Genomic DNA, 21,796 nt, shown 5'->3' with positions numbered 1-21,796 from the left:
ATTAGTGAACAAAGAATTTCTGTTGAATATAACTTTTAGACTAAAACCAAATTTCAAAAAATAAGTTGTGATAAAATTATTCACTGCAACAAAGTGCTTTCTTTATGTAAATGTGTTATAATAAAGGATATTTTATAATTAAAGAACTTATTTTAAATGAACAAATTGTTTTTTGATGTTATAAAGAAATAAAATTACAGGTCTGTTGCCTTCACTTCTTATTCTTTCCCCGCCAAAAAAGGCATCAAAAGAAAATGAAAGGGCATCAAATTTTCTGCAGTAAACCTAAGAATTTAAATTTCAGATTTATGAGGGAAATTGGTATTTTTATTCTCATTGACATATTAAGATCTCTCAGTTGCCACTAGTACTCTTATTTTTGCCTGAAAAAACCCCATTTCAAAACTAATTAATATAACTATGAAATTAATCTTAAGTAAACTTATCTCCAAAAAGAAATTTAAAAGATTACAAAATGAAATATTTTCAACATTTATACTGAATAACTCTTGTAAAATTTAAGTCTTACTTCGTGTCCGTTTGTTTTTGCTGCTTTGAACATATCCAAGCAGTATAATAAGATCTTCAATAACCCTAAAGTACTGTGAACCTGAAGAACTGCAAGCATGAATTGTAACAGCTACAAGAAGTTGTTGTATTTCACAAACAAGTAATTTGTAGTCATTCAAAGGAATGCTAAAAAACAAACAAAAACCCCAATAGAAAGAAGTGTCAGAACATTTTTAGAAAGAACTCCTATCAATGATAAGCTATCTCAACTATAAAATCAAGTTCCCCTCGCTCCCATCCCCTCTCTCATTCAGACTTAGCGTGGAAACTTGGTTGGCTTTAGTGTTATAACTCGGAAGCCCCAACCCAAGTGATCCACTGTCCTCAGCCTGTCCCACTCCATTAGCCCAGGTCAGTTTTCTTCAGACAACCATTGTCCAAATAAAATATCATTTTTTTTTTGTTGTTGCTGCCATTCAGTTGTTTCAGTTGTGTTCAGCTTTTTGTGACCCCATTTAGAGTCTCTCAGCAAAGATACTGCCGTGATTTGTCATTTCCTTCTTCAGCTCACTTTACCAATGAGGAAACTAAGGCAAAAAGTATTAACTGATTTTCCCAGGATCACAGGTAGTAAGTGTTATGGGGTCAGATTTGAACTCAGGAAGGGGAATCTTCTTGACCCCAGGCCTGGTCCTCTATCTATTATGCCACACAGTAGTCCCAGTATTATTCTTTAGTCCACCTCATTTTTCTCCATTATGTTTTAATCAAAAGAAAAAGCAAGGAAAAGAAGTAGCAAATATTTGGGGTTAATTATTATAGTACTCTTCTTCTTAGGACTCATTATGGACTTCTACTTAGCATGATTTACCAAAAAAAAAAAAAAAAAAAAAAAGATAACATTAAGTTTCCCAAAGGTATCATAAATAAGCCTTTCTTCTGGCATCCTATTAATTCTTCCCCAATTCTACCATTCCTATATTAATTCAATAAAAGTAAAAAAAAACCTAGAGTGAGTTCCTAGGTTGCCTGAAGAGTTTATATGGCTATTCTCCATTGTTTACCTTAAGAATATGGATAAAATTTTTGAAATTGGGTAACATGGAATTTTATTTACTAAAATATCTATGTGTATGTATATGACCTGTGATTTCCACAGCTACCTGGGAAGAGCTCTTTCCGCCAAAATGCATTAGGACATTCTCTTGAGTGTCTTGGAGAATTGTCTAGGGACACTAACAGATTCACCCACGCTTCCACAGCTACATGTGTGTGTCAGAGGCAAAAGCAAAGCTCAAGTTTTTTGAGAGAGGCTAGTTTGATGTCTACTTTGCCAATCTGCCTCTTACAAATATCTTAGGCTATTAAAAGTATTGTGATTTAAAAATGCTTTGCATGCCTTAAAATACTGTACAAAATATAAACTGGGATGAGTTAGTTTGATGCATCAAAAGTAAAACAAGGTCCAAGATGAAGTTTTAAATTGAAATACTCTTTCCAGAGAGATTTGATGTCTAAGACCCAGGTTATCACAACCTAACTGGGTGAATGTGGGTACACGACTTCACCTCTCTGAAATGTCCAAGAGGATCTTCTAATTTTTCCATCAGCTTTGCTCGCTCTTTTTCTTTTCCATTTCCCTACTTATATTGGATTCTTTCTCATATAGGAAACTGCCTCATTCAGCTGTGAAGGCATAGCTGGAGCACTGGATATAATCAGATCTAAGTCCTTGACCATGATCCCAGTTCTCTCACCTGTGACACACTTGACAAGTGATAACTCCTCAGAGCTTTGGTTTCCTTATCTATAAAATGAAGGGGTCAGGCAATGATCTCTAAGGTCTCTCAAAATACAATTTTGAATCTGAAATCTATGGTGCTGCAGGACAGCCAATCCCTTTTTTAGCCAGTTCTTCATAATTTCTTTCTTGTGCTGAACTGAAATCCATCTTCCCTTACATTCATTTATATCATCTGAGACCAAGCAGACAAGGTCCAATTTCAATTCTACGTTGACAGGGAACATGGCATCATGTAAAGAGTGTTGAACCTCAAGTCTTGAAACATGGATTTTAATACTTCAAGACATGAGAATTGTGTGGCGAGCCACTGATCCCTCTGAGCCCCAGGTTCTTAGTGTAAAAGGTGAAGATAATTCTTGGCTTCAATACTACACATGGCTTGAAGGATGTTGTGAGAAAAGTGATATAAGCTTTAAACACAAATTTTTGAGTTGTGAATTATACTAGAATGCTTAAAATTTTGAAGGTAATGATTATCCTCCTTATTAACCTTTTTTCTTATCTGAGTGAGATTGACCTATGTTCTCAGTAATCTTCACATAACAGTTGCAAGGACTCTTGCAATTTTGGCCATCGTTCTTTCAACGTACTACGGTTTCTCAATATTTTAATTGGATCTGTAATCTCACAACACTTAGTAGTATTAGTTATGCAGTCTAATGTTGTAGAAAACTCTTATTCATGCTTTCTCAATCTAGGCAACACTGTTTTGTGCATTCCCATAACTCTTATATAGAGGTTTGTCCAATAAGCTAGTAGTCCCTTTCTAGATGTCTTGCAATTATGTAAATACCACTGGAAACCATAACCTATCCATTAGTTATCCTTCCTGGATTATTAACTTTTCTAGTTGCACATCTTGAATGTTATCTTTTATGCCACTTTCCTATGCAATTCTTTGGTAACATGTTACAGCCTACTCACTCCCACATGCATCTCTCCACTGTTCTTTAAGTGATCCACAACATTAATTTTTCAAAGACTGAGATTTCACTGCAAAAATATTGATGTTAAAAAGATGGGCATTTGTTTCAGGAAGAAGCTTGGGGTGATTAATTTCCCAATAATACAGTTCATTCATCTCTCTGTTTTTCAGTTTCTTCATCCATAATAAGGATCTCTGACAGCTTTAAGAAGTTATGGTCTTCATTCTACTCAATTTTGAGACTATTTTACTGGCTATTTTCAAGATACACATATTGATGAACCAGCTGTATAGACTTTATATAGCTGCATATCATAATAGGCACTTTTCATCCACTTAGTTTTTCCCCATGTAGTTGTTGGGACAAACTATGTTGTGTGGTTTAGGAGGTTTTTCAATGTTCTAGCAGTTGATAAAACAAAATGTCATTTACAAATAGCAATTATCTGGAGGAACTGATCATCTATAAGGAATTTCTACTCCATTTGGATTTTGTATTGCACATTCTCCCTGATACTTGCAAGTACTTTTAATGAACATACATCTCCCTGCCTTAAGCCTTATCTAATATTTAAAATTAGGAGATCAAAGTTTTCTTTATATTTATATCTTTTAAGGAATCTTGAAATTTATCCCTCTTCTGAACTGTAATATTTCTACTAAAGTTATCATTGTCCTTCCCATCATCCAATATTATCCTGAATCTTCAACTCCATCATCCCATGCTTCCAATGCAGTCTTGTCACTAAGTTGCTCAGTCTGGCTAATTTATCCTTTTTCAAAATTTCTTATATATCAATCCCCTTGACTGTATTCACATCACCCCAGTTAAGGACTTTATCAACTCTCACTGGCATTACTTAAATATCTTCCTAATTATTCTATCTTCAGTATCACTTCTTTACCACCTTCTCCACATAAGTATCTAAAGCGATTCTCCTAAAGAACAGGTATAACCATGTCACTTTCCTGTTCAATAAACTCCAGTGGTTCCCTAATACTTCTAGGACCAACTACAAATTCAATTTTCCTCTTTCCAATTTATTAAAGTACAATTAAAAATATATTAATACAATACTTACTTTGTTTCTAGTCCATTTAAGGCAGCAATGGTATTACATAATACATATAAGAGGCCATTATCCAGCAACATATCTGCCACCTTAGAACAAGAGTTTAAAATTTGAAGAAGAAGAAAAAGAGAGTTGTGTAAGAGTGTGTTGTCACAGAGAGAGGTCTCTATTAGTCCAAGGACTGGAATGATACACCATTTCTGAAAAAGTTCCATGTTTTTCACTTCTTCAAGATCAAGTCTATTTAAAAAAAATACATGATGAACATCATTTAGTTAGAAATAAAGTATAAAGTGAGAAAAATATCTGTAACACATCTGACATTTCCTCTATTTTAATGACTATATATTTTTAAAGGGTCTATGCCACTAATACCTAAGACAACTTTATATATAATGTTAAAGAAGCAGCATTGAGAGACAGAACAATCATGTTCAACTTGTACATAGCACTTACTATGTGCCAGGAACTCTGCTAAGCTCTTTAAAATTATTATCTCATTTGACCCTCACAAGAATCCTGAGAGGCCGGTACTATTATTTTTGTTGTTTATTTATTTTTCAGTTGTGCCCAACTCTTTATGATCCATTTAGGGTTTTCTTGGCATAGATATTTTAGGGGTTTGCCATTTCCTTCTCTAGCTCATTTTCCAGATGAGGAAACTGAGGCAAACAGGGTGAAGTGATTTGTCTAGGATCCTAGCTGTAAGGGTTTGAGACCAGGTTTGAATTCAGGAAGAGGAATCTTTCTTACTCCAGGGTAAATACTTTCTGAGGCCGGATTTGAACTTGGGTGCAATCTTCCTGACTCAAGGTCCAATATTTTCTCAACACTGCCTGGCACATACACAGCATGTGATTAATAAATGTTTGGTAGCTAGCCAATATTTGCTCTTTGATTAACAGATAAAATGAACAGAAATTATATTAACAATACATTAAAATACATCAAAATGTGATTCTGGCAAGATGGTCTGGACCTGTGATTTCTTGGTGTAGAGAACTGGCGAAGAAATTGATTCTATTAATGGAGATCAACAATCGTTCTGCAGCTGATAATCTTCCAGCTCTCTTGCGATTTCATTATGTTACCTCTTAAAGCACATCATATCCACAAAAATTAGTTAATTTATCTGAAGGTGGCCTTCTAACTTATTTCCTAAATTCTTGTTAAATCTAAAAGGCAAGAGATCATCAAGGGGGAAAAAATAAGCACACTTACTCATCATCAAGGATAATAGGATGGCCAAAGAACATTTCCATGAAACATTCCAAAAGTTTCTGAGTTCCCTGATGAAGATATAACTGATTGGCTAGCAAGGCAAAACCACGGTTCTTCAAGAATTTATCTTTCTGCTCCTTAGATGCTCTACTAAAATATGCAGCCAAAAGCTAAGCAAAAAAATGATTATGACAATTTAGTCGCTTATGTTTGTTATTAAAAATATATTTCCAGTTTATTCTGATTAACTTCATTAGAAAAAGAAATTAACTTAAAGAGAAAATATCATCACTATAGTAAGAAAGAAATTTGCTATGATTTTTAGAATTCAGAGTTAGTAACAAAGTATAATATAATACTAAATAGACTCTCTATTCTTTATCATGGAAGAAAACAATCATATAATTACTTTAATATGATGAAACTTTTTGGAAGTGAGTCACTAAATCCTATCCTAAAAAGCTGAGAAATGTAAAATATTTTAAGCACTATGTTTCAAATAATGGATGATGCCTTGACAAGCATTTTTATAAAATGGATTCCTTTTAGACCTAGAGGATTCCTGAGATTCTTTCCAACTCTATAAAATTTGTGATTCTGTGAAAGATAAATCTTTCTGCTCATTTTGTTATGTAGCTGAGAAACACTAAAACACTGCCATCAAACTAAACTACTATTAAAATTTACTTCTAATGACAGATTTACGTAGATCTCAGAAAAAAAAAAAAAAAACAGCACTTTTTCCTTTGTCTGGGAAAATGATTTTTGCCCCATCACAACTTTAGGCAAAGCTAAAAGTTGAACATCCATTCTTTATCTCTGAAGAAAACAATCAGATAATTGCTTTAAATCATATAATAAACTTTGGAAGTGAGCCATAAAATCTTATTCCAAATATGAAAAATGAAAGCTGAAAAAAAAAAGCTTTTTTGTTTTAAACATCAATTTTCAAAGAATGGATGATGACTGTTGTTTTTATAGTAGGGATTCTTTTTAGAAGAACTAGATGGTTCCTCAAGTTATTTCTAACTCTAGAAAAATCTGTGATTTTGTGAAAGGTAAACAGATATATTCATTTTGTAATGTTTCTGAGAAACACTCAATGACAAAATTAATTTAGAATTCCATATACAAATTTCCTGTTTTCCCCAATCTATTGCAAATGATTTGAAAGTAATCAGATCCATGAATTTGTTGTCAAAAATATTTCACGGACCTAGAATTTTGAGAAAATGGAGGTTGACAATTGAATGAAAATGGAGTAAAAGAAGACTTATGTTTTTTTGTTAATTTATTACTACTCCTGAATTAAGCTTTAGAGTTATTTTACAATCATATTTGAAATCCAATTTCATTTTACAGATATTTTCTAAATTAAAAGTCACATGTAACATTTGTTCTTACTTTAATAACTCCTTGCTGTATAAGAGGTGATGGGTGGTTGAGAAGAACTATAAGTGTGTCGGTTTGAATAAGTTTGTCCATCACATGTTCAAGCATAATATCAGGTAGTATCAGAAGAACTCCACGTAACAGGTCATATAACCCACAGCATATCAGAACCAGGCAGTCCTCAGCTGAACTAAAAAATAAGAAAAAGAAATTATTTACACAGTAAGAAAGATATTTATCACACAGCGGTGTATTCCTATAATATTGAATAGAGTCTCTAACATTTATAAGTTTTCTGACTTAATATTTATTCACAAGTTTAATTAATAGAAATATCATTGTTTAAATATACGTAACTATTTTTTAAAAGATTTCTCTAATGAAAGAATTTTCTAATAATCCAATGATTAAATAGAAATAAATACTATCTATCATTATAAGAGAATTTTTTGGTCACTAAAATGTATCCTAAATATAAGGAACAAAAGAAGACATATTTAATTTCAAGAAATATTAATGTTCTCACAGAAAAATTTATTATTTGCATACCTATCAGTACTTGTAGTTTGCTTATAAGTTTGTTCATAACCTGGAGTAAAAGTAAAGTTTTCCCAATCTTCAGGAACAATGTTCTTGTCAGCAAGACTTGGCCATCGTGCAACAGCTGAAGATCCATTCTGAGAAGGAAAAGCTAGCCCCAAACTTGCAATAATACTATGGCTTCTCTGAAATGAAGAAAGAACCGTTAGGTTATCAGGACGACGTAAGGAGAACTCATCTCCAGGACTATTACCATCTAATTTCAGATTTGCATTTGGATCTTTGTTGCTCAACACAGTCGATGGGTATTCTTCTGACTCTGGTTTTGGAACGTCATTGACAAAAATTTGTGGGGAAGGTGATTCTTCTGATTCACACACAGTTTTTGCTGATTCACAACTACTGATGAATATCTCCTCATGGACTTTTTTCAATATATCAGCACTCCTCCCAGAGTTAACTTTCTCTGGTTGAGTAGAAATGTCATTATCTGGAATATTTTGTAAATTGTCGAAACTTCCTGACAGCTTACGTTGATGCACCAATGGTGAAGAAGCAGGTGACGCTGGTACACTTTTAGAGCGCAGCATTTGAACTATATTCTGCTGTGGAATAATGCTTGGAGGACTGCTTCCTAACAAGATCAAATAAGAAATAACATTTTAGATTATACCTAGAACACTTCATCTGCCCAGCTGCCTTAATAGAATAAAATGATTCATTTAAGTAAGAGATGAATAAAGGAATTTTCTAGATATCTGCTGCTTATTACTTTTAAGTACCAAAACACTTAAAAACCAAGATGGAATTCTTTCTAAAATATATTACATGCATGACTATGTTACAGTTCATTATGAGAATTATTTAAGAACTGATTAGAACTTTAGAGTATATGCACTCTAAGTTTTCATTTTAGAGATGAGGGAAAAAAGGCCTGGTAATTAAGTGCTTTGTCATCCAGGGAATTCTGAGCACAAATCTCGTTATTTTTCCATTTTTAAATTCTGTCCTTCCCTGGTTTAGCATGCATCTAAGTTAACCTTTTCTGGATTACTCAGCGTTTATACTACTAAATAAAGTAGTGTTGTGGAATTGTGCTACCGACTTACTTGTAGGGATGCTTGCTTTGACACAAAAAGGACCCAAAATTTTATCTGACTTAACTGAAGGGGGAAAAAAAAAGGAAGGAAAGAACTCGATAACTAGATAAAAGGGAAAAAAAAGATATAAGAATTAATAAATTGATCAAAGATCCAAAACAAGAGAGAGAGGTGACAAATGGAGATATTTGGGAACAGGAAAGAAAGCCTGTTTAGAAGAGTTGTCAAAGTAAATTGAGCAAAAATTAAAAGAGACAAAGTAATTTCTTTGTAGAGGAAGAGGAGTTTTTAAAAATCCTAATTCAGAAAAAAGGTTAGAAACAAACAGAAGAAAATATAAACCTGGATCTACTAACATTAAATATAACTAGATTAAAAAAATTTTAAAATTTAAAAATTAGTGACAGTTTGGATAAAAACAACAAAATATCTAAAATGATGCTTATAAGAAAGACACTGAATAATTCCACATGCGGCTGAACCTACTAAGATGAAATTCAATAGATATAAAATGTAAAATTTTATATTGGGTACAATAAAATATTAACATCACAAGCATAAGATGATGGAGGCATAGTATATAGCAGTTGTTCTGAAAAAGATATAGGTTTTGTAGTAGACTTCAAGTTTAAGATAAGTCAGTATAATTACTAGTAATTAGTTAATATAAGTCAACAAGTTTCTATTGATTCCAATCCATCTTCCATTCAGCCACCAAAGTGATCTTCCTATGGTCTAATTATGTCACTCCTTCCTTTCCTAACTCCCTACCCCCCAAATAAACCCCAGTGATTCCTTATCACCTTTAGGCGATACTCCCTACTATACTCTGGCATTCATAATCTTCTTATCAGTAGCTTCTTACTACCTTTCCAGTTTTCCTATATTTTACTTCCTACCATATATTTTTCTATCCAGTCTTCTTGTTGCTCCATAAATAAGATATCCCATTCTCTCAACCTTAGGCATTTTATCTAGCTATCTCCCAAGCCTAGAATGCTTTTCCTCCTCATCTCCAATTATTGGCTTCCATGATTTCTTTTAAGTTCCGATTAAAATCTCAATTCCTACAGGAAGCCTTTCCAAATCTGTGTTAATTCTGGGGCTTTGCCTTTCTTAATTATTTCCTTTTTATCATGTATATTTGCTTCTTGCCTCCCTTCTAGAGGATAGGGATCATCTTTTGCCACTTTTTGTATCCATAAAGCTTATAACAGTGCCTGGCACATAGCAAGTACTTAATAAATGTTTATTGGCTGACTTACCAATGAGCTATATCAGATAAAAATATTAATGGAATCTTAGAACAGGGCTTCTTAAACTTTTTCCACTTATAATGCTTTTTTGCCTGAGAATTTTTTACACAACCCTGGGCATGTAGATAGAAAAAACTAGTATGCAAATCAAGCCTTTAAATCCTGGTGGAATATTTTATACTTTTACTATTGTCAAATTTTTTTGAGACCTTCACATTCACAATATGGAATTGAAACCCACAGTGTAAGAAACTTTGTCTAAGACTACATTAATTGTGGCATAATTTCTAGGAATAAAGAAATGCTACTGTTCTACTCTTTTCATATTTTATCAGGAGTACTGTGTTTAGGTCAGGCTACCACATTTAAAATAATAAAAGTAGAAGAGTATCCAGATGAAGTTAATCAGGACTGTGAAAGGCCTAGAGTCCATGATATATTAAGAAGGGCTGTCACATGGAAGGGAGATGAGACTTACTCTGTTTGGCTCAAGAAGGAATAATCAAAAGTATTGTTTAGAGGTTGCAAAGAAGCAAATTTAGTCTTACTGAGAGAAAAAATTTTCAAAGAACTGGAGGTATTCAAAAGTGGAATGAACTGCCTAGATAAGTGGTGAGGTCTCCTCTGGAATCTTTAAGAAAAGGTTAGAAAACCACTTGTTAGCTATATTGCACTGAGGAGTCTTTTGTATTTAGGCAGGACAAGATAAGCACTGATATCCTTCACAAGTTCCAAGTTCTACAATTTTTAAAAATGCATGCTATTGAAAAATTACTAATAAAACTAATATAATATGGCTTTAAAACTAATTTTTTTAACTACAAGCTATGGAAACTGTTAAAAACTGTTCAGGTATTTTGGTGGTATAGCAAAAGTGGAATCTCATATAAACTAAAAACGTGAGTAATAACAACTGTACATCTATTCTAATTTATGGTTTGGGGATTTATAGGTAATGAAAGAACTGGAGTGGACTAGAACAGAACCAGAGACAGGGAAAGCAATCAATACAGGGCTAAGTCAAAAGTAGAAGAGGAAAGATGCAATGATAGTGGCAAGACAAGAAAGAGAAATGGACTTAGAATTAAGGTAAATGAGCATAGATGAGATCAGAGTGAGGGCAAAAACTCTAGATTATTTGAATTTACCTCTATTTGTAATATTTACTTCTTGTTTACTCATTTTATCAGATGTTCTGAGGATTTAACTTGAACAAAAATTTGGTAGGCTATTTTTGAGTTACTTTTTCATGTGGAATATAATAAAAGTACTCTTCCATAAAAATATTCTTAATCTTCACCAATTTAGCCTTCAATTATTAGGAATTATTCAAATTATATTACATATATACCAAAGGCTAAAAATAAGGTAATTCTAGTTTTTTTTGGTTTTGTTTTGTTTTTTGCAAGGAGTAGAGGGAAGGGAAGGAAGTAGTGTTGTGGCCAATGTTACCTTCAGATACTGAAGCTGTAAAACCAGATGGACTTATAATCATAAATCCAGGACTAGTAATACTCTTTCCTCCATTGCTGGAATGCCTCAGGTACATGATTGATTGTACTTTTTCCTGAAATATTTTGCCGTCTAGAATAAAACAAGAGGAACAATTCAATCATTAAGAAATTTTTTCTTTAAAAGAATCATAAAAAAGGGGAATTCATTAAATGAAATCATTTAACTCGATGCCTTAAATTTAATTTTTAATAAAGGATCTAAAATTTACAATAAATCTTAGAAATAAAAATATAAATTTGAGGGGAACATATGAGCTAATTATATTATTCTTTTTTTTTTACACAGAATTTTTTATTGCATTTATAGTTACAATTACAGATTAGCACTTCTTTTCAAGATAAAGCCCTTATTTATTCATCTGATATACTTAATTTATGGAGGGATACAGACCTATTGCACATATGGGCAGGCATGGATAGATTAGGATCTGCACTTTTGGATGGAACATCCAAAATGATATTTACATACCTATTTCAATATGTACCTAAACATATAGTCTTTATTCTGAAGAAATTATTCTATTTTCTATTTCTCTCATATTCTTCACAAAGACCTTTCACAGTGGTGGATAAATGGCAGATGCTTAATAAATTTCTATTTAAAGATTATGGAGGAAGTAATTAATAGGAAAGTAAGCAAAGATAGCCTACTGTGTTTCCACAATATCATTGAGACCACTGTTTTAGTTTAGTTATTTTAATATATCTTTGGAAACTTTCAATTTATGTAATCCTCTCCATATCCTCAACAGGATCATCTGCCAAGTTCCAAAATAAATGATCCTTGGTGCAACAGGAAGTTACTGAAGATTATCAACAAAGGGAATGACATAATCATACTTATACTTTAGGAAGATTATTTTATGTAATGCAAAAGACAGAATGATGGAAGTAAATAAACAGAACTCAGAAGATTAACTGGGGAGTAGGGATGAGGTGATAAACTAGAGTAGTAATTCTATGAGTGGATAGAGTCAAGAAATGTGGAAAGAACATCAATAATACTTGGCACCTGATGCCTTCACAAGCAATCTATTCTTTTCATAATAATAACAACCTTGGGTTATCTTTTCTACTGTACTTCTCATAAGGGAGGAAACACTGATGACTGACAATTATGCACTATTATCTCAACTTTCATGGTTACTTATCCCACATCTCTGCTGTTACATACTCTTCTCTCTACCTCAAAATGTTTTATGTATTCTCCTTTTCTCTCTAAGAGCAAGTGTTTTCTTAGTCTCCTTACCAGAGCTGACCACACTAACTACACTACACTTGATCTCCTGTTTCCTGCAGACCTTGAACTATTAATCATTTCTTATTATATGTTCAACTCTCTCTAATTGGATCTTTCTCCTCTAAGAATCTGATTAGTTCTTAAACATCCTAAAATCCTAAACATCCTTTTCTCAATCCTGCTATCTTCTCAAACCAACACATTCTCTCCTTTCTTTACTAGTTAAACTCTGAAAAAGGAGTCCACCTTCACTGGTATTATTTCCTTACTACTCATTCATCATTTAATCATTACAACCCATCCCCCCTTCCAGAAGGGACCTAAACTATCCCTAAAACAGTTACTTTAACAAACACTGATTAATTACAATTACCAACTCAATGAAGATGACATCTAAATGACTTTCTGTAGTTCTGTCTTTTCTTTGGAATTCCAGATCTACTTTTCTGTTCACAGGTCATCTCTAGTAGAATGTCCCATTAATACTTCAAATATAAGCAGGTTAAACTAAGCTCATCATCTCTCCTGCTATATACATTTCTCTTTTTAAAATGTTATTGAGTGGGATAATCATTTATTAAATCTATGTCTGCAATGTTTTGGTAGCTTTCATTGTTTCTACTTTTTTACCCTTCATATCTAAGCAATTACAAACTCCTACAAACTCTGCCTTCACAGAATTTCTAATATCAATTCCTACTGCTACCACTCTACAGATTCACATTTCTAGTGGTTTGTACTCTTAAAATTGCCTTCTTATTGTGTTTCATATACTCAATTCTCTTCTGTTTCCAACCCAATCTTCACATCTCTGCCAAAATAACATTTTTAAATTTAAAAGCGGATCTGTTTATGTCACTTCTCTGCCTGCATGCCAGCTCCTCAAAAAGCATTAGTGAATAACTATTCTCTCCAAGTGAAGTTTAAGCCTTTGGTTTGGCATACAAGAATTTCAATAATCTGGCAACTAGCTTTATCTCATATTAATCCTATTTACACATTCCATGCTCCAAGCTAAAATATTCTACTATTTGACCCTGAATACACACTGAATTCTTGCTAATCTATGCCTAAGCTACTGTTGTTTCCTATAGAATGTCCCTTTTTCTCTCTGAATTGAATTTGTCACTCCTTAAAAGCTCAACTTAAATGCCATCTTCTATAAGAAATCTTCCATGATCCCTATGCTTATCAACTTTTCTCATCAGACTTCACACAGCACTGTTTTGTACTTCTTCAATGCACTTAACCATATTTTATTGTACATTATATGTATCTCTGCTGATGTAATTATTTCCTCCGCTAGAATGAGTCCCTTGAGAAGGAATCATGTGTTATTTAGATTTTCTATCTTCCCTAGAGTCTGGCACAGTGCTTGGCATGCAGCAAAAGCGCATGTGCTTATTCTTTTGTATTGTATGGGTAAAATCTATAAAATCCCACGTCCATGTCCCATTATAACATGCAGGATAAACCAGATTTTCCCTGTAAACTTTGAAAGCTGTTGTGTACAGGTAAGGGGAAAGACTGGAGAAATACCACTGGAAAGAAAGAAATTGTGGAGGGCTTTGGATAGCAAAATAAGGATATGCTTTAAAGTATAATTCATTCAAAAAGCTGTGAGGCATTAATGACAATTTTTGAACTGGAGAATGTTTTGCTTACACAGTGCCTTCCACAAAACTACTTAATGAACACTAACGTTATCTTTTTTAAAAATTTATTTTATTTTTAATTTATGGGATAAAACAAGCATTTCCATAACACAGTATATTAAAGACTGCCCATGAAATTGCACATCTATCATATAGAACTTGCTATTTCTTTTAAAGATAAAATAAAATTATCATGTGAATTTCTTTTTTCCCTCTTTTATTTTGAACAAAGTGGGGGAAAAAATCAGATAATTAAATATACTCTAACATTGAATATACCTACCTATATGCAAGGAAAAGTAGAAGTTGGTGGGATTATGACAAACATAAGTATTAGTAGGAGGGTGAACTGCTAAGAGGAAGTTGAAAATAAGTGTCAATAATTCCAAATCTGGGGGCGAACCAAGAACTTCTTCAATTATTTTCACAAAGGAGTTACAAACCTCCTGAGGAATGGAAGTCAGGTGCCCCTCTTTGTGTTCCTGGAAACAACAACATTATTTTAAAAAAGAACTGTCAAATAACAACAATCTTCACTTCATAGTACATTTCTTTAAAAGGAGAATATTTATCTTAGAGAGAGCATGATGGAGGAGATAAATGCTTGGAATAAAGGAGAACTGGGTTCAAAACCTGTCATGATACTCACAGGTTATATAGGGGTTCCAAAACAGGAATCCTGTGTGAAAAGAGGTCCTCAAGCTGACAAAAATCAAGGAACTTTTGCAAATAGGAATTTACTGGCTACCATAAAGTACACATATAGAATTGGATTATATTGAATAATTACCATTACTAAATATTTGCTGCCTGTCTCAATGTATATATATGGTCCCAAATTTAGAATTCACTGATGACATAATGGAAAGAGCAATGGATTGATAGTAAGAATACCTAAGTTCTATCCCCATAAACATGATGTGTAACTTTAGGCAAATCAATTAACCATGTTAGTATCAGTTTTCTCATTTGCAAAATGAGCCAGCTGGATTACATGATTTCTATATTCTTTTCCAATTCTAACGTTCTGTCATGTAATCCAGGATGATGTAAGCCTTACAGGCTTATATATAAGCTGCTAAAGCTCGTTCTGCCAAAATCAAAGTGGTTAAATAATTTCTTGGCTTGTTTTAGGGCTAATTTCTTCTTTGAAATATAAAGGAAGCAAAATGGAGAACTGCTAATCAGGATCTGATGATCATCATTATGCACAGCACACAGGAAGCAAGACTGAAAGGGAAAGGGGATCAAGGATTACTAGGAATGAGAATTAACAAGGCAGAAATAGGTAAAAGGTCAAGGGGGAGGGAAGAGAATTTAATTAATTATTGGAAAGTAATAATGGAATGATTGATTATAAGGAAATGATGGTATTACTGGAATGCATGAAGTTCTACAGAGAAAAGATCATTTGGAGACTTTCACAGAAGAATGATCTAGAAATAGAAGAGAGGAGAGCAGCAAGTATCCTAAGCCTTCCTCTCAGCTTCTCCTAGGAGATTTGGAGTGATACAGTATTCTAGTTTCTAAAGTACAAGGGGATAGAGGACATAACAATACTTTAAAAACAGGATTATATGAAATAACTTTGCAAACCAAAAGTGCTATGCAAATGTTAGTGAGTATTTATAATATGAAACCAAATACTGGCTGAGGCAAGTCATTCTCCTGTGGCGGTTGTTCTGTTTTAAGAGCCCAAATGGAGTTTCCTTGGCAGAGATCCTGGAGTAGTTTTCCATTTCCTTCTCCAGCTCATCTTACAGATGAGGAAACTGAAGGTAGCAGGGTTAAATGACTTGCTCAGAGTCACACAGATACTGCCTGTCTGGGGCTAGATTTGAGCTCAGGACAATGAGCCTTCCTAATAGCAGGCACATTTGTTATTATGTGCCACTTTGCTTCCCTCATTCTCCTTTTAGATTGTTTAATTCTTAGAAAGTTTTCCCTTATCCTGAGCCCATATTTGCTTTTCTATAATTCCCATACAAATCACCTAGTTCTGCCTTTGAGGTATAAGCAGAACAACTTTAATCTCTCTACAAAAGCTTATATTCCTAAATACTAAAGAAAGTGGCAAGAAAAACTGTTTTTTAAAGCATTTAAATTTCGTAAAAGTACCTGTAAAATCTGACAAGTTAGTAGAAAGTGATGCACCACTCGAGCTTTTAATAATTGCTTGATATTAAACATCTGTAGGTGGTGATTAGCTCTAATAAGGACTTCAAGTGCTGCCAAAAGAGTTCCCCAAACACCTTGCTGGAAAAATAAGCAACAGCAATTAGCCAATGAACAAGATAAAATATGGTAAATGGCTTTCTAAAAATACATTCTACATACCAAATTAGCCATATTCTTAATGACAATGATCAAATTTATCTGAAAGTAAAGATAAACAAGTCTACTATAACGTGTCAAATTTTTTTTCTATTTCTCTTTGAATTTGCTGTTATTCAATTAGTTGCTAAGTATTATTAATTCTATCATGTTGCTTTATCTTGAATTCATGACTTTTCCCACTGTCATTGCCACTTAAGTTTCATTGCTTTTAAAATGTACTGATGCAAATCATCTAACACATCCCTCTTTCCTCCTCTTAATCATCCTATATATTCATGTCAAAGTAAATTCAGCAAAATACAATTCAAAGCTTATCATTCCCCTTCTCAAAAAACTTCAATGTCTACATAGTCCAAGTTTCTTTATACCAGAATTCCAAATTATCTTTCCAGCCTTTCTTCCTCCTCCTACCTTTACAAAATAGAATTACTCCCAATATATTTCAATATCTTTACATCTCCTTGACTATTCTCCTGCTGTATTCTGAGTGAAAAATGTTATCTTTCCATATTTATACTTGTCATAAACACATTATTTCCAGGCTCAATTTAAATGCCACAGCTTTAATGAAATCTTTCTTGATCCTTCTTCCAACTGTGTGTGATATCTCCCCCTTTGAAATATTTATAGCATTGTGTCCACTAAAATAATTATGTGCACTTGTCACATATTCTAATTTTCTTAATTCCCAATGAGAATATAAACAACTTGATAGTAGGGATTGTCATGCTTTTTTTTTTTTTTTTTTTAACTCTCCCAGTATTAATTATAGTAAACACTGCACATGGTGAATACTAACATTTGTTGACTTTAAAAGTAACCAGGGAAAAAAAAAAAGCTTAAATCTGTTGAACTTAAAAATCACCATTTAAAAACTATTTGTTCAAATGAAGGTCCCATACTATGAGAAAATTAACAAAAGGTGTATGCCAAGGATAGGAGAAGTTTTGATTCAAAGATATTCTGAGCAATAAAAGCACTTTTCAAAAAACACTTGAGAAAGTGAGAAAATGTTACTGAAACTGATTCTAAGTAATTTTAATTAATTAACTGCTGTTGAATTTAAGAAATGTGCCTTCAAAGAAAAGAAAAAAAGCTAGGCCATATAAGATGGTGAATTCTTGTAATTCCTGCAAATGGAGAGGCTAAAGCTGATGGACTGACTGAGCTCATAAGTTCTGAGACACACTATACTAAACTAATCAGGTGACTGCACTCAGTCCAACACCAATCTGGTAAGCCTCCCAGAATAATGGAAAAGGGAAAAGAGGAGCAGCATTCTAGTTAAGGAGGGGCAAACCAGAACAGGTAAGAAACAGAACAGGTTAAAGCTCCTGTGCCAATCAAGGGTAAGATCTCTTCTATAAGCATCTACTGTACTGCATGGGTATGATAGAAAGAACCAGTCTCAAACACAACAAAACAAGGTGAAAGTGAAAACCTGACTTCAGGCCTTCCCTAAACCACTGGCCTCTCCTCTGATGGAAGTCAAACAGGAAGCCTGGGGGGGAATGGGAATTCTTTCTCCAACTGTGCAGGCTCATCTTCTATCTCCAGCTGTGCTCCTTCGCTTTGGAGGGAAGAGAATTTGAGAAGCAGGGCTTTCTATCTGAGCATCTGCTTCCAACATCCACTGAAAAAATCCACTGGCTCCCTAACAACTCCTCCTCCTCCTTTGTGGGATCTTCTAGATCAGGCCTCCTAGCCACAGATGTTCCTCAGGATTCTGTCCTGGACCTTCTTCTCATCTCCTCCTTTTACCTGGAGATTTCATCAGCTTTTATGGATTTAATTATCATCTCTATAACGATTCACAAATTTCTCTTTCCTTCCCCCTCTTTCCTTGGACATTGTCACCACTCTAAGGCAGGCCTTTATCACCTTACACTCTGATGACTGCAAAAGCCTGCTGGGGGAACTGCTGTCTCAAGCCTTTCCCCATTCAGTTCTCAATGTGATTTTCATAAAGTGAAGGTCTGATCATATCACAGCCTCCCATCTCCCACCTTGTCTCAAGGAATTGAATCCAATGCTTCTTATTATTTGCAAGATCAAATACAAAATGCTCTGTCTGGCATTCAAAGCCCTACATCATGGCATTTTCTCTGCTTTTCTCCCATGTCTGGAATGTTTTTCATCCTCTACTACAATGACTGATGACTTCTTTGGTTTCCTTTTAATTTCCAAATAAAATTTCTTTTTTTTTACTGGAAAGCTTCCCCAATCACTCTTAGTTCTACACCTTCTTTCTATTAATTATTTCCTATTTACCTGCCCATAGTTTCCTTTGTATATATTTGCTTAACATGTTGTCTCTTCCATTATATTAAAAGCTCCTTGAATACAGAGAATTTATTTTTCCTCTTTTTGTAACCCTTGTGTGCAGCACAACGCCTGGTACAGAGAAACAGTTATTGTTGTTCAGACATTTTCAACCCTACCTAACTTTTTATGACCTATTTGGGGCTTTCTTGACAGAGACAATGGAATGATTTGCCATGTTCTTCTCTAGCTCATTTTACAGATGGGGAAACTAAGGCAAATAGGGGTAAGTGACTTGCCCAGGGTCACACAGCTGGTAAGTGTCTAAGGCCAGATTTGAACTCAAGAAGTTGAATCTTCTTGACTCCAGAACCAGAACTCTGTGCACTATGGTGCCACCTAGCGGCCCCTAATAGATGCTTAATAAATGTTTACTGATAGATGAAGCCTTGAATTGATATTCAATATATTTTATATTTGGACTGATTCCTATATGCCAATATGCAGATGAAGCAGCTTAAATATACACTGATCATTCTTTGTGTCTAGAAGATAACCCTCCCTTTAGTTTGTCAAAATCTTTCATTAATGTTCAAGACAATTGCCAGCTCATTAAAAAAAAAAAACAACAGCTCATTATACACTCTCACACTATCTTTTTAAATACCATTTAATGTATTCATTTTCTATTTTGTATGGCTCATTTCCTCCTTTACAATATAAACTGGGCCTCAAATACTGTATGTGAATCTTCTTCAGCACAGCACCTTCCTCAGAAGCAACAAAGTAACAGAAAACGCATGGTTAGAACTTAGTAAGCTCTTTGACTTTAGGTAACTCCCTTTTCCTCCCCAATATATAAAAATGGAAAATGATGTTTATACCACAGAGCTTAGTGAAAATCAAATGAGATAATCCATCTACAAAATGTTCTGTAAGCTCTTAACCTTTGTTGAATAAAATAATTATGTTATTATATGTTACTACTTTGGTTTATTCACTTCAAGCATACCTTTACCTGGTTTGTCTCCTAATGATATAAAAAAGCTCCAGCTATTAATATTATGCAGATACCCTTGAGTTATGCATCCTATGATCTCACAGTAGATTCTGATGGTGACTGTGGAGTGGAACTTTATGGTCTCTTCAGAATGCCCAGTCATCTGAGCACTAAAATGCCCAGAAATATTGCCTTAAAATCTTTTCCACATACTGAGATGCTGATTCTAATTGCCAATCTGATTTCAATTCCTTACCTGACCTTTACACTTGTCTTAACATTGATCAGCACCTAGATACTTCAACTCATATCCTACCTTTACAATCCTACTTTAACCCTTTAATCTTTAAACCAGAGGGTAGATACCTTGACCATACATTCATTACTCTGGCTTTGAGCTCTAAACACCAACCTATACCCTGCATCATAAACTTTATAATATGTTTCATGTCTTCTGGTTTTATATGATGCTATAAATTGTAATTTTTCAGTACTTAGGAACTTCATGCCCCATTCCTTAACTCCTACCATCATTCATCTTTAAATTGTACATAGATCTAATTACTGTGCATACCTATCCTGCCCAGTTTTCAGACCTGCCCCAGACCACAGCTGTCCATGATTCACAACTAGAAATAACCTACATATTTTTCTTTATAAGATATCACACTGAACTCCTTCTTAGAAAAAGGACAAATTTTAAAAAGTACATGCCTCTGCTTTAGACCATATCTTCCAATCAAGTAGCAGTTCTTCTAATAACTTAACATCTTGGATTACTGCAGTGGATTCTATATCCAGCTTAAAGTGCCCATTCTCATTTATGCTGAGAATTTCTTCACCACAACAACCTTCAAGAAGGGTCTATGGAAAAGGCAAAAAGACGAACTTATTATCCAATCGAAAAATTTAATCCAGAAGTATTTTGTAAAAAGCTTAACTACAATTATTTACTTGATTTTTTTTTTTATTTTAAAAAAGGTTTGGTTCTTTGCCATAGTAGGAAAATTGGTACTTATAATATTAAATTCAAAATATTAGTGACAATCTAAGAGCATTATACAAAATGCTTGTAAATAATTTTTAAAAATGAAAGCTTTAAAATATTTTCTAGCTCTATATATATATTCGAGTTTCCAAATGTTAAATAGACCAAACCAAAAGTCAATCTTGTCTTAAATCTAATGAACAGATAGTTCATTCTATCTTTGGATTTCTAAAGAAATTTCAAAGAAACAATAGTAATTTATTCCATTCTACCAGAATCACTGATCAGCCAAAAATAATAGCTTTTGAATAATTTAGTAAGATAAGGAGAAAATATTGCATGTTAAATATCATTCACTTATTAAACCAGTTTTTTAAAGAAAGATTCTTTCAAAACATACAAAAGTTGCTGGAAAGGTATTAAACATATAAAAATTCAACCATTATAAAAATCAGAAACTTTTTTATGGATATTTCAAACCCAAATTCCCATATGTAATAATTTATTACAAATAAGTGGATTCTGATGATTACTTCTGAATAGAGAAAAAACATTTACATTCTTTCCCTTTTTCTATAAGAATAATTACAATTGGACACAAAATTGAATACTGATATAAAGTTTTTGAAGAAATGGATTTAACTACACTCAAAAGTATGAAAACAGTTTAATGACTCATACCTTCAAAATGTGAAAGCCAACGATACATTTTTGTTTGATCAACACCTGATGGATCATGGAAAGTCCGTTACAATTCTCCATCTCTTGCATTCTTTGCTGGTTGTATTTTGTTAATGAAAGTATTACTTGTAGTGCTAAAGCCTGAGTTTCCTCACGACTACTGATATCAACAACCTAAAAGTAAAGTAGGTAAAAATGTTTTGTTAAGAATATATTTTAACGAGGAAAATTTCCAAACAATATATAACATAATTTGAAAATGTATTCTGATATTTATATTCTACCTATAACTTTTTAT

The 21,796-nt window shown here is 33.4% G+C and overlaps 1 protein-coding gene across 1 annotated transcript in view; it reads right to left on the bottom strand.

Annotated features, from left to right (window-relative positions):
* Positions 1–21,796, bottom strand: part of LYST (lysosomal trafficking regulator) — a 201,967-nt gene that overhangs the window by 89,591 nt on the left and 90,580 nt on the right. The window contains 10 exon segments of the mRNA XM_051993556.1: positions 530–696; positions 4,322–4,552; positions 5,534–5,703; positions 6,938–7,115; positions 7,475–8,099; positions 11,274–11,405; positions 14,514–14,712; positions 16,349–16,486; positions 20,544–20,693; positions 21,499–21,672. Of these exon segments, the coding sequence (XP_051849516.1) occupies positions 530–696; positions 4,322–4,552; positions 5,534–5,703; positions 6,938–7,115; positions 7,475–8,099; positions 11,274–11,405; positions 14,514–14,712; positions 16,349–16,486; positions 20,544–20,693; positions 21,499–21,672 (2,164 nt within the window).

Source organism: Antechinus flavipes, chromosome 4, assembly GCF_016432865.1.
Source record: "Antechinus flavipes isolate AdamAnt ecotype Samford, QLD, Australia chromosome 4, AdamAnt_v2, whole genome shotgun sequence".
Taxonomy (NCBI): Eukaryota; Metazoa; Chordata; class Mammalia; order Dasyuromorphia; family Dasyuridae; genus Antechinus; species Antechinus flavipes.
This window is presented reverse-complemented; position numbering and strand designations above follow the sequence as displayed.